Below are 14022 nucleotides of genomic sequence, written 5' to 3' on the forward strand. Positions count from 1 at the left end.
ATCTTGATTTTTAACAATGAACTCAAATCTTTTAGCAACTCCTTCAGGATCATCCCGATATTCTTTTACTATTTCTCTCCATGAATCTAAATCATTCATCGTAAATGGCACTTTAATTTTTGTAGGACCAGTAGCTCCTACTGCCTGTCTTAAGGGAGCCTGGATTATTGGACCAATCTTACTCCGGGTGCGAGCTGTAATAGGAGTAAAACCTAAATCTTTCGTGCTCGTACCTTCATCAGGTTCTTTCGTACCCGTATCATCAGTGGAATTACCTTCTAGGGGTGTTGGGGGTAACAAGTGTGGTGAAAAAATAAAATCTTCCATTCTTTCCTCAGTTTCCTTTAATTTTATACATCTTTGTCCTATACTACATGCCGAACAACATCTCTTCATCTTCCCTGTACTCCTTTTCTGCTCCTTCTCCATTGCTAACACAAGAGGGTCTTGTGGGGCCAAATTAATGCCACATTCTTTCTGCCACTCTGAATGATTTCTTAAAGTGAAAAACATATCTGCATACATCACCTCATCCCATTTTCCTTCTCGTCTCAGAAACAACATCAATTGTAACAAAGTGTTATAATTCAGTGTCCCATTAAAGGGCCATTTTTCATCATCGTCTAATTTATATAAAGGCCACCACTGATTGCAATATTTTATTAAAGTTTTCTTATCCACGCCTCCACCTGACGGTCCCCCTATCTTCTTCCAGTGATTCAAGATACAGCCTAAGGGGCTTTTTTTCAATATTCCACCACTTTGTTTACCTCCCATATTACTCGTTTATATGCTCACCTTTACAACCACAAACAATCTCAACTATATAGGTAGCCCGCTCTCTCTTGTCCCAGGGAGTCCAAACCCGACACTCAGAGCATTCAATATCCTTTCCACAATCTATTTGCAACCTTTGTTTACACCACACACACTCTAGGATATATATAGGTTTACACTCGTTTTCCGGATGCAGAAGACACCATTCGTATACCCACATTTATATAATACACCAAACAGGGAATTTCTTACAACAACAACACCACAAGAACAAGATAATCAAAATAATCAAGCTCAAACTTATAACTATAATAATATACAAGTTCATCTCCCAAATCATCAGAGAGTCAGTCACACCTCATTCGTCTCCGGCCCTACCTCCTACGGAGTGAAACTGCGGATTGGAATCTCACACACACACTCTGCAGCTGCTTCTCACTCACTCATTCATTCAATTCACCGTTTCGACACAGTTTTAACTCAGAACTCACAGCGGTCTCCGTAATCCGATTCCAATGGTCGTTTACCACATTCAGTTAGCCAAAAGGTCCGAAACAAATTCAAATCAAAAAAACCAAAGTACATGTATGGGCACCAAACCAAAAGCACACAAGGTGCACAACAGCATACAGAGTATACTGAAACAAAAGTGTCCAGACACGTATCAAACCAAAACCAAATGTATACCAAGTGCATCAGCTACCTGGCATACGCCATCCTGCATAAGTTAATCTTATGACTTATGGATAGCTTTTCCAAATGACCGGTCCCAAACCCAAAGACATAAAGAATACCTTTAATCCTTTAGATGGTGTCCTTGTCTGCTCCCGCAGTGATCCGAGTGAGGCGAGGAGTCCCTCCGGGAAAATCCCGGGGGTACCCTAGGGAGTCCTGTTCTCAGCGGGTCCTGCAGCCGAGCAGAGAGGGTCCCATCTGGGGTGCCAGATTGATTCAAAGAAATTAACTCAATAGTTTGATTAACTATTAAGTAGGTATTCTTTATTGACAGCGCTGGTTGCACGGGGGATCGCTCCACCTATCGTGCACACCGTTGCCCAATTTACCAGAAATTTATACAATGTAAATATACATATTCATGAGGTTATTCAATACAAAAACATACATATGCATAAGTGAGGCGGAGTAATTAAAAAGGCGTGTGTCAGCAATTCTAAAATGTATATGTCATCATTGCGCATGCTCAGATTTGTCTCTGGTGGTCGTTTACTTCTTCAGGGGTTCTATCTTCTTCTTCCTCTTCTGTCCTTTAGATGAACTTTAGTCATTCACGCATGCTCTCTTCTTACTAGGCAATTATAACAGTTTTATGGTTGCTTCTCATACACCTTATCTTAGACCTATATTTCAGTTCTTATTATCACTTCCTTGGTTGACGCATCCGTCCTTGACGAGTATCGGTCCCTGACAAGCTTAATCCCTGACAGACACCAGTCCTTGGTAAGCAGTGTTACAAGAATCATATGGTTATGAGAACAAAGGCAGGAGTTCGTACCTTTGCTAGCCCTATCTATTCAAGCAAGGCCTCTACTTGTGTCTTCTCGACAAGATTTTGTGATTGTTCATGGTTCCTTCTTACAAACACCAGTCTTTGTCTCATATGTAAAGTTATAGAGAGACAATCATTGAGCAATTAGTAGTTCATTCTCTATATCACCTTACTAAAGAAAGAGTCCTCCCTCCCCCCTCCCAAAAAATCCCAAACAAACAATCAAAACAAATAAAAAAACCCCAAAACCAACAAATACTGCTTTAAGCAGCACCGCTGTCCTCGCCCAGTGGTGGAGGGAACGAAGCTTCCCACTTCATCGGATTACGGAGATGAAACCCACAACGCGGCAGAAACGACGAAACCAAGATGGCGGCTACCTGCCGACAAGAGGGAGACAGCCACTGCAGAGGACTACGTTTCCGAGAATCAATTGTGGCCAGACTTACTACTGCATGGAAGAAGACTACAACTCCCAGCAGGCGCCGCGCGGCCCGGCTAGTGGGACTGGGAGGGAAGGCGAAGGACGGAGCTGATAAATAGGGGCACAGAGCACCCGCCTTACGTAAGATGGTGGTGGCGGCGGCCGCGCTCTAAGTGGGGTGCGCGGTAGGCAGACGCATATTCGTTCCTCTTCTCCTCGCCGCTTCTATGTTGTGGCTCTTGTCGCAGGTAGGGGCCGTGGAGCTACAGTGAGGGGAAAGCCCGAGCTTGCGTGCCTCGGCGCCGGCCGGTCGCTGGCAAGGGAGGCCGGCGCTGGTGGTACTGCGGGCGCGAAGTAGTGCTGTTCAGGTAGAGCCCACTGCTTCCGTCCCTTCAGCAGGAGACTGAGGCTGCTGTAGGTGGCGGTCGCTCGGCTCTTCCCTACTCGGCTATGTCGGACAATCAGAGTTGGAATTCCTCCGGCTCCGAGGAGGACCCCGAGACCGAGCTCGGGTTGCCTGTTGAGCTCTGTGGGGTGCTCAGCAAGGTAAGCTGCCTTTCCTCCTTCCCACAGCCTATGCCTGGCGGTCTCTCGCTTCCCCTCTCCGCGCCGCACTACGGCTCCCCCCCTCCCTCCAGCAGCTGGCCGAGGGCCGTCAGCCCCGTCCGTCTGTCCTCTCCCGCCCCCCCCCCGCTCCGGACGATCAGGCCGAGGCTCCCGCCTTCCCTGGTGCCGGCGGAGGGGCCTGGTGGGGTCGCGGGAGGCGCCGGCACAGGTGAAGCAGCCACCACCTGATAGCGGGGAGCCTGCTAGGCAGCCGGTCCGGCGCGAACTGCCCGCGTCCCCTCCCTCAGCCGGGGGCACTAGCACATCTTCGTTGGGCTGGGTAGGGGGTGGGCTCGTGTACTTACCCCCGCATCTGTGCAGCGCCCGTCCATCCCCGAGAGGCGGCGTGAGGAAACGCTTTCTCGGGGAAGAGCCGCGGGTGCGGCTTCAGCCCCGGCCGGGCGGCTAGGGCAGGCGTCGGCGCCTGGCCTGGGAGTCCCTGCCGCCCCCTACTCCCGTACCGAGCCCCCTGGCTGTCTGGTGTGAGCTTTCGGAGAGCGAGGCCTGCGAGGGGGCGGCCAGGTCCGCGCGGGGAGGACGTCTCCCCCACTCCTCAGGCTCATGGCCGAAGCTGCCGGTGGGCCCGGGTGCGGACTGGGCACCTGAAGGCAGGCGCAACCCGTGGTCGTTTCCCAGGAGCAGGCCCCAGCACAGGAGCGGCACAACCTTTAGTCCAAGTATCAAAACAGGGCAATAAAATAACCCCTGCAGCAAGAGATACGGGAGGTGGGGAGAAGTGGAAGGAAAATGGCACTAAAGCTTGTTTTCCCCTTTTAAAAATAAACATTGCTTTTTGCTCTTTTATCACTGAAAATAAGATGACTTGCAAGTATGTGTTGGACGATACTGGGAAACTTTAGGAGTGCTTTAAAGTTGAATGTTGAATTACTAAGTTTGAAAGCAATTTTTTTTTAACAGAAAGTACATTCAGAGTAATGTTGAAATATCTTTTGAATTAAAGCACTATGTTTTGAATTCCTTTCCTACACAATAAGGCCAAGCATGGGCTAGTGTAGAAGGTACAGGTCATGGAATACTGAGATCGTAAACAGGCCTTGGATGCTGAGAAAACAGCTATAACGGGGCCAGTACTCTGCTTTTTGTGAGGGACTGTGAACTCCTTCCAGTCTTGAAAATGTTTCTAAGCTCAGAGATGGGAGGAACAGTTAGGAGAAAAGGGCCTTGGCTCTCATCTGTAAGATCTTATCTAATAAGTCCCAGTGCTGTTTTTTACTGGTGTAGCAGGTGAAGCAATGGCTGCTTCTGATATTTTGTAGCTTAGGTACGTGCAAACTTTTCTGGATGATTGTGCTGAGTGTAGCTGATGCTGCCTTTTCTGTGAAAGCATGTGATGTAATCCAAATAGTCAAGTATGGTGAAACCTGTTGCAGTGAATATGCTTGAGGGATAAGTATACCTTTTGCTAGTTGATGCCTCAGCAATACTTGAGACAAACTAATTGAAATGGTAGCATACCATTTCTAATAAATATTTATTTTTAATAACTTATTGTGTATAATTATATTTTTAAGTAGGCTGCAGTTTTCTGCGTGCTTAGTAGTGTTTCAGTTGTTCTGCCCTTTGGTAAAGAGAGATGCTTTGAAGGAAGCAGAGAATTTGGTAAAGGAATCTTATTAGAAGTGTGTCCTGCTGGTCTCTTTAAATGTTTCAGAACTCCATTTTTTTTCCCCCACTGTACTTCCTGCTTACCTTTTTAAGGTGGATACAAAGAAAGAACTTAGATGTGGAAGTGTCTGTCTTGAAGCATAATGTCCTGGTTTCAGCTGGGATAAAGTTAATTGTCTTCCTAGTAGCTGGTACAGTGCTATGTTTTGAGTTCAGTATGCAAAGAATGTTGATAACACTGATGTTTTCAGTTGTTACTAAGTAATGTGTAGTCTCAAGTCAAGGATTTTTCAGCTTCTCATGCCCAGCCAGCAAGAAGGCTGGAGGGGCACAAGAAGTTGGCACAGGACACAGCCAGGGCAGCTGACCCAAAGTGGCCAATGGGGTATTCCATACCATGTGGCATCACATCTAGTATATAAACTGGGGGGAGTGGGGGCGGGGGATCACTGCTCAGGGACTAACTGGGCATTGATTGGTGGGTGGTGAGCATTTGCATTGTGCATCATTTGTATATTCCAATCCTTTTATCATTACTGCTGTCACTTTATTAGTCTTATCATTATTAGTTTCTTCTGTTCTACTAAACCATTCTTATCTCAACCCAGGAGTTTTACTTATTTTCCTGATTTTCTCCCCCATCCCACTGGGTGGGGGGGGAGTGAGTGAGTGGCTGCATGGTGCTTAGTTGCTGGCTGGGGCTAAACCATGACACACAAGAATCTAGATGCTTGAACCAGTGGTCTAATCTTTGCCAAAACCTTGTTTCTACCCCACATACTTTAAAGGAGTCTTTTAATTCATGGCATGCTTTGATTGCAACAGAAAATGCAAGATTGACTGCTATATTTACCTCACTTAACTGTGTCAAAGAAGGAAAGGTGCTTTCCTCCCTGTCCCTTGCTCCGAGATACTTTGGACTGTGCCTTTTGCATCTGGGAGGAGTTGGGAATATGAGAGACAGGAAAAGGTGGAAGGCAGGAAATAATATACCTCCATGGCAGCTTGTGCTACCAGTTTATGTACTAAGCACAGCTGAAACTTAGCAATTAGTTGATGTATTAAGGGCTTTATCTTTGGGGAGCAAATCTAGGTCTTACCTACGCTTGAAAATTATTAGGAATTTCTCAGCTATAGAATTTGCTTTCTGTAGACATCCTCTTGTTATTATAGTTAACATGCTGTTATGGGACATATATTAACTAATGTGTAGTATAATGTAGAAATGAGCCTGTTAGTCCACTTTCTTCCCCCTATTTATATGTTATAAAAATGGTGAATAATGGTTGGAATTAAATGCAAAAAGAGAGATTTAAAACTTATTTCTTGGAGCTTTTTGTCAAAGAACAGTTGTAATGCTCGAAGAAGTGCTTGCATGATAAAATTTTCAGTAATTTTGTTTCCATTTTAAAGTAATTTATAATTTTTGCACTGTGATTGAAGACCAAGCACCATTGTGTAGCCAGTTATAGAACAGTTCTGATCAGTGTCATATGATTCTACAAAATACAGCTCAGTATCGTTGAGATGATGATTCAAATAATAAGATTAATAATCAGAACTTTTAGTCACTTCTAACTAGATCTTTGTAGGATGAATCCAGGACTTGTTCTTGGAATATCACTTTTATTCCATGTATGGATGTGGAGTCCCTAGACGAAAAATATCTGAATAACAAAAGGATGATTGGATGTCTGCTTATAAGCAAGTATCATCTTAATGAGAAAGTGGTTAGGAATTAAAACCTAAAGCAATATCTATGGGCAATATTAAATTGATAAAGAACTGATTGCTCTAGGCACTATAGTAGTTATATACTGTACTGGTGGGATAATGGCATGTTTTTATTTATATGAAGAGAACTAGATACTTTAATAAAATAATTTTTGTAAAATTAACTTTTATAAGAAATAAATTATTTCATGTTCTGCTTAAGCTTGGCTTTTGATCTAACTCCAGACTTTAAACCAAATGACTAAACTCACCTTAGTGATTAATGTTTTATCCCCCCCCCCCCCTTAATTTGTCATCAGCATGTTTATTACCTTTATTTTAACTGGCCTAGGCAATGCAGTTAAGACATCTGTTATCTTACTCATTTGAAACAACTTCAGTATCTTCAGGAGTTTGTAAAATGATTTTAGGGAGCTCTGGGCAGAAGAGGAATGAAAGTTCTCAATTGGGAAGAACTTTAATAGAAGTTGTTTTTTTTTCTCCTGGTGCTTGAAAGCCTGAGAAATATCAGCCAAACTGTTTTTATTGTTATTTTTCTATTAGCTGATTAATTTTTTTTTTTTTTACAGTGGACCAACTACATTCATGGGTGGCAGGATCGATGGGTAGTTCTGAAAAGCAACACACTCAGTTATTACAAGTCTGAAGATGAAACGGAATATGGCTGCAGAGGCTCTATCTGTCTGAGCAAGGCTGTGATTACAGTAAGTGCTATTTCAGTATTGCCATCTTTTCATGTTTTGGGGTGCTACATATTTGTAGGCTAATGTCTGGTGAAAGCAAATATGGGTATGGCAAATTCTGTTAGGTCGTTTAATATTAGTGATATTAGTGCAACGCTGTGGAGCAGGGCAAGGACTTACTAATAAGAAAACAAGCTGTTCTCATTTGAGACTGCAGTAAGCAGCTTTTCATCTCTTACCTTAGAGGTTTCTGTGGGTAGGGATACACTTTGCTTCTGGAGGAGGCAGAGTTTTCCCAGGGGTCAGCCTAAGACCCTGGACCAACTTCCCAAAGGAGGCAACATCCATCACAGTCCTTACACTTTGCACTACAAAGAGAGGGTAGTATTTCTTTGACTGTACTTTCTGAACATGACTCTCTACAACATTTCGGAAAGAAAACGTTCTACTGTGTGTTTCCTCCTCTAAAGTGTGGTGCTGTTTTTGCCTAATGCTAAAAGATCCGGTATTATGCTGGTAAGAATAAAAAGCCTACATATAAGTGAAATCTCATAAAGATGAATTGGCCTTAGAAGATAAAGAAAAAAAATATTTTTGTAGCTTTCAGAATTATGATATGTATTATGAATAATGCTTGCCAAAAAGCATGCTGTAGCTTTTCTGTGTTACTGTTAAATAGTCAGCCCAGTTATTTGCCTGGGGGCGGGGGAAGCTGGATTTCTGTCTAGCACATAACTTCCTAGAGCAGTAGTGTTAAATCTTACTCTTTATGTTCTTATTCCACCAAATGTTTTGCTTTCAAAGTGAATTGAGGATGATAAGTTTCCTTTTCTTACTAATATTCAGCTTCAAAATGTGTTTTAAAAAAATTCTATTTGTGTTTGGGAAAAAAAAAAGACTGGATTGATTACATCAATTTTATGTATTTTGGAAAAAAGATTGTGAAGAAAAAGCAGATTTTTACATTTAGATGTCTGAGAGGTATTGCAGTCATCTAAAAAGTAAAACACATTACCTCATTTCTTCTAAAGCTCTTTTAAAAACTGCTTAAACTTTTAAAACTTGCTCAAGATTTGACTTATTCAGGAATATATGGTGCATAGCAACAGCATCTAGAAGTGCTCATTTAAGTGTACTTCTGGTGGTCTGTAGAGGTACCAGCCTCTGATAAGGACTTCCAAAAAGGTGACTCATTCACTAGTAAGAGGCTTAACATACCAACCAGGCAGAGACAGGAAGGTGGTGACAAGGAGGTAGGCCAAGGGATGTCGGGAAGTGTGCTGTAGAGCACAACTCAGCAACTTGAATTCCAGTTGTGGTGGCAGAGAGATTATAGTGATGCTGATATTGCTTCTGGAGTGTTTTGGTATATTGTGCTTTGTGAAGGGAAGTTGGTGAGCTCCTTATCTTTTTGACTAGGAAGTGTGTAACACTGAAACTTCTTGCAGATAGCTTTTTTCCTCTCTTTTATCTGGCACTTGTTACATCTGGTAACTTGGAGTTGAATTTTTGGTGTTTTGTGGGTTTTTTGGTGTTTTTTTTTTTTTTTTCCAGTTCTTGAGCTTCTTGAGTACATTATTAGAATTTTGCCCACTTTTTATTCTTTCTCAATTAAACGGATGTTTTAGTTCCATTTTCGTTCAGGATCATGCATTGTGAGTGGTATTTGACAGTTTAATTTCTTGATTATAGTTTCAAATGGCATCTCTGAAACCTGGTAAACTCCTGTTAATTATTTCTAGCTGCAGTTAGTGATTGCTGTGTAAGTATTAGAGGTTCACGAATACTATTAGATCATTTCATGTGTCTCTAGGATATAGAAATTTACTTCTGAAACTGCCATGTGATGCTCTTATTTTTCAGAAGTTATTCTTCTAGGCCAGAGTTTTAGAATGAATGCTTCTGGTTTGATAGTTGTTTGGTAGCAAATTGAATAGTTTTTTAAAACCCTATGTTTTCAATAGTAGAAAATGAATTTTGCTCAAAGATAATTGTTTAAAATATTCTTCCTGAGGTACATAGTTAATCTTTATTTTCATGTTCTTGTAATGTCTTGCTAACTATAATCTTACTAGCATGTATTTAAATGCATAGGAAAACACCAATAGTTGATAAAATAAATGTTGATATGATAATAGAAAGCTACTCTTGCTATCAATGGAACTTATTCATTACCGTATGTCTTGTGATTACTTCGGTAGAAAAGGGAAGTCGCGTTTCTTACTGACTTAATGTTCAGTAGCACTGATCTGATGTAGTTGGGATCTTAATCTTTCTCCTGGGTTCAGCTGGGATAGAGTTAATTTTTACAGGAACCTGGGAGGTGGGGGGCATAGCCGGGGCAGCTGACCTAAGCTAGCCAAGGAGCTATTCCATACCATGTGACATCATGCTCAGTATATAAATGGAGAGCAGGCCGGGGTACGTGTGTGTTGGCTCTTGGCTTTCTGTGGGGGGAAGCGTCGGAGCGTCGGGTCCCGGGTGGTGAGCAGTTGCACTGTGCATCACTCTTATTGTATATTCTTTCATTAGTACCGTTGTTGTTGTTGTAACTATTTTTGTGTTTGTCCCAGTAAACTGCCTTTATCTCAACCCTCGAGGTTCCAGTTTCTTTTCTCTCTTCCGTCTCCTCCCCATCCCACCGGAGGGGGGCGGAGGAGTGAGCGAGCGGCTGCGTGGTCCTTTGTTACTGGCTGGGCTGAAACCACGACAGTCCTTTTTGGCGCCCAACGTGGGGCAAGAAGGGTTGAGATAACGACAGATCTGGCCAGAGCGTGTTGAAACAAATTTGTCATAGGCATTTCTTATACTAGATAAATAGATGTTAGTCACAATGCTGTTTCATTTGTTTACATGGTGGCGTTTTGTAAGCTCTTGTATGCTCTATGTATTGCCTGTAGTTGCGTATCTCATCTCTGGGAGAGTGATTGGGAGTATCATTTTGCTGTACTGGGCAATGTCGACTTTTGAAATGATTACATCACTGGTCATGAGATTAAGCTGGTATCTGTATGAGGCAGTGATATAATTTCCATACTTCGAGCACCTTCTATTGGATTTCATTGGTAATTACACCCCATCCATGGGGAAGTCGGGGGGGATGCTTCCCCCCGTCCGTTCACCTCCCTTCTCTCCTTCTGACTAATTACAACAGCTTTTCAGAATTTTGAATATCCTTGGGATGCACAAGCCAGTGTGCTGTTAGTGCTATGCTTCCTGAATATGTTTCAGGTCTTGTTTAGGGCTACAAAAAGGCTCTTTAAGAGTACCACCCAGACATCTGCCCCAAAGCTGGATATTCATGGGTGGCACGGCATGTGGGAGGATGTGGGCAGGTATCTAGAGAACTTCTCACCTCCAGTGACTTGGAAGTTCACTCCCGAACAACTACAGAACCCTGATCAAGTGATAGAATATTTGAAAGACAAATGCTGTGGCTATCCCAGAGACGCACAACTCGCTACATTGTGCTGGGCCCTGGCCAGTATCTACCAAAAACTGCTTGATACTAGGCAGCACCCTCGGGGAAAAAGGGGAAAAGATGGAAAACAGGACAGCAGGCACCGTGGCTGCCCCAACCCGGACAGCAGGCACTGTCGCTGCCCCTACCCTGGTGACAGATACTGCAGCTAAACCAGAGAACCAACCTGTGCCAGTATCAGTCGCCCCTGTACAGAAAAAGAAACACCCAAAGAAATCAGTTCGCTTAGTGAGAGATGAAGATGAACCAGGGTCATCGCGAGAACAGGAGGAAGAGGCAGAACCTGAAATAATTACCCGATCCCTATCCATGAGTGAGTTGCGTGACATGCGAAAAGATTTTAGCCACCACCCAGGTGAGCACATTGTTACCTGGCTGCTCCGATGCTGGGATAGTGGGGCTAGTAGTGTGGAATTAGAGGGTAAGGAAGCCAAGCAGTTGGGATCTCTGTCTAGGGAAGGGGGCATCGACAAGGCGATTGGGAGAAAAACACAAGTCCTCAGCCTCTGGAGGCGACTTCTGTTAGGTGTAAAGGAAAGATACCCCTTCAGGGATGAAGTTACATGTCACCAAGGCAAGTGGACCACCATGGAGAGAGGTATCCAGTACCTGAGGGAATTAGCCATGCTGGAGGTGATTTATAATGATCCAGAAAATGCGCAGTCACCCACAGATCCAGATGAAGTCCAATGCAAACAACCCGTTTGGCGGAAGTTTGCACGAAGTGTACCACCAACCTATGCCAACTCATTGGCAGTAATGTCCTGGAAAGAAGGCTATGGACAAATGGTGGATGAATTGGCTGTCCAACTCTGGCAATACGAAGGAAGTCTCTCTTCCTCCCTACGGGCCTGTGTCTCGGCTGTAGAGGAGTTGTCCCGAGAGTACCAGCAATTCAAAGTGGATCTGTCCTCCTCCTCACCTGTACAGGCCTGCTTCGCAGTTATTGGGAGTAAGCGTTCCTCTGCCCAAGAGAGAGGAGAGAGAAAGTACACACGACGGGCTAACCTGTGGTTTTACCTGCGTGACCATGGAGAGGACATGAGGAAGTGGGATGGAAAACCTACCTCAGTCTTGGATGCACGGGTACAGGAGTTGCGAGAAAAAGCAACCAGAAAAGAGAATTCTTCTTGGAAAACTGCTGCTCCAGTTTCCCATGAGCAGTCCCCCAGATGCAGTAGATGGGCTGATCTCATTTCTGACCCCCTTGAAGGGACTTCTGATTCACGTGTGCAGAAACTGAGTAAGGGATATTCTAACCAGGATTAGAGGGGCCCTGCCTCCAGCCAGGTGGAGGAGAGGGACAACCGAGTCTACTGGACAGTGTGGATTCGATGGCCTGGCACATCAAACCCACAGGAATATAAGGCTCTAGTGGACACTGGTGCACAATGTACCCTAATGCCATCAAGTTATAAAGGGGCAGAACCCATCTGTATCTCTGGTGTGACAGGGGGATCCCAAGAGCTAACCGTATTGGAAGCTGAAATGAGTCTAACCGGGAATGAGTGGCATAAACACCCCATTGCGTCTGGCCCAGAGGCCCCGTGCATCCTTGGTATAGATTATCTCAGGAGGGGGTATTTCAAGTTCCCAAAAGGGTACCGTCGGGCCTTTGGTATAGCTGCCTTGGAGATGGAGGAGATTGAACAGCTGTCTACCCTGCCGGGTCTTTCCCAAGACCCTTCGGTTGTGGGGTTGCTGAAGGTTGCAGAACAACAGGTGCCAATTGCTACCACGACGGTGCACCGGCAGCAATACTGCACCAACCAAGACTCCCTGATCCCCATCCATAAGCTGATTTGCCAATTGGAGAGCCAAGGAGTGATCAGCAAGACTCACTCACCCTTTAATAGTCCCATATGGCCTGTTTCGGAAATCTAATGGGGAATGGAGACTAACAGTAGATTATCGTGGGCTGAATGAAGTCACACCACTGCTGAGCGCTGCTGTACCAGATATGTTAGAGCTTCAATATGAACTGGAATCAAAGGCAGCCAAGTGGTATGCCACAATTGACATTGCTAATGCATTTTTCTCCATTCCTTTGGCAGCAGAGTGCAGGCCACAGTTTGCTTTCACTTGGAGGGGCGTCCAGTACACTTGGAATCATCTGCCCCAGGGGTGGAAACACAGCCCCACTATTTGCCATGGACTGATCCAGGCTGCACTAGAAAAAGGTGAAGCTCCAGAGCACCTGCAATATATTGATGACATCATCGTATGGGGCAACATGGCAGAAGAAGTTTTTGAGAAAGGGAAGAAAATAATCCAAATCCTTTTGAAGGCTGGTTTTGCCATAAAAGAAAGTAAGGTCAAGGGACCTGCGCAGGAGATCCAGTTCTTAGGAGTAAAATGGAAAGATGGGCGTCATCAGATCCCTGCGGACGTGATCAACAAAATAGCAGCTATGTCCTCACCGACTAATAAAAAGGAAACACAGGCTTTCTTAGGTGTTGTGGGCTTTTGGAGAATGCATATTCCAAATTACAGTCAAATTGTAAGCCCTCTCTACCAAGTTACTCGGAAGAAGAACGATTTTAAATGGGGGCCTGAGCAACGACAAGCCTTTGAACAGATTAAGCAGGAGATTGTTCCCGCAGTAGCTCTTGGGCCAGTCCGGACAGGACAAGATATTAAAAATATGGGCCAAAGAACATGGCATTGAGTGGGTATATCACATCCCTTATCACGCACCAGCCTCCGGAAAAATTGAACGATAGAATGGACTGCTGAAAACTACATTGAGAGCCATGGGGGGTGGAACTTTCAAGCATTGGGATACACATTTAACAAAAGCTACCTGGTTATTTAATACTAGAGGATCCGCCAATCGGGCTGGCCCTGCCCAACCAAGACTTCCACATACTGTAGAAGGGGATAAAGTCCCTGTAGTGCGCATGAGGAGCATGTTAGGAAAGACAGTCTGGGTTAGTCCTCCCTCAAGCAGAAGCAAACCCATTCAAGGGGTTGTTTTTGCTCAAGGACCTGGGTACACCTGGTGGGTGATGCAGAAGGATGGGGAAGTTCGATGTGTACCTCAGGGAGATTTGATTTTGGGAGAGAATAGCCAGTGAATTGGGCTGTATGATATTTAACTGCTAAATAACCTGCCAATGCATGTCATTGTATCTATAGTGTCTATATGTCATATCAAGGGTATTACTGTAAGAATTACCCAAAT

The 14022-nt window shown here is 44.2% G+C and overlaps 1 protein-coding gene across 6 annotated transcripts in view; it reads left to right on the forward strand.

Moving 5' to 3' along the window:
• The first annotated feature begins 2294 nt into the window (after positions 1 to 2294).
• Positions 2295 to 14022, forward strand: part of LOC126035264 (ceramide transfer protein-like) — a 114290-nt gene continuing 102562 nt past the window's right edge. For 2 of the 6 annotated variants that reach the window (XM_049793640.1, XM_049793643.1), the window contains exons 1-3: positions 2296 to 2956; positions 3105 to 3254; positions 7244 to 7378. In XM_049793640.1, coding sequence (XP_049649597.1) covers positions 2936 to 2956; positions 3105 to 3254; positions 7244 to 7378 — 306 coding nt within the window. In that variant the 5' untranslated portion in view covers positions 2296 to 2935. Of the gene's footprint in view, positions 2957 to 3104; positions 3255 to 7243; positions 7379 to 14022 lie in introns of all 6 variants that reach the window. The other 4 variants (XM_049793642.1, XM_049793646.1, XM_049793645.1 and 1 more) reach the window with 3 other exon arrangements.

The sequence above is a fragment of the Accipiter gentilis genome, chromosome W (genome assembly GCF_929443795.1).
Source record: "Accipiter gentilis chromosome W, bAccGen1.1, whole genome shotgun sequence".
Lineage (NCBI taxonomy): Eukaryota > Metazoa > Chordata > Aves > Accipitriformes > Accipitridae > Astur > Astur gentilis.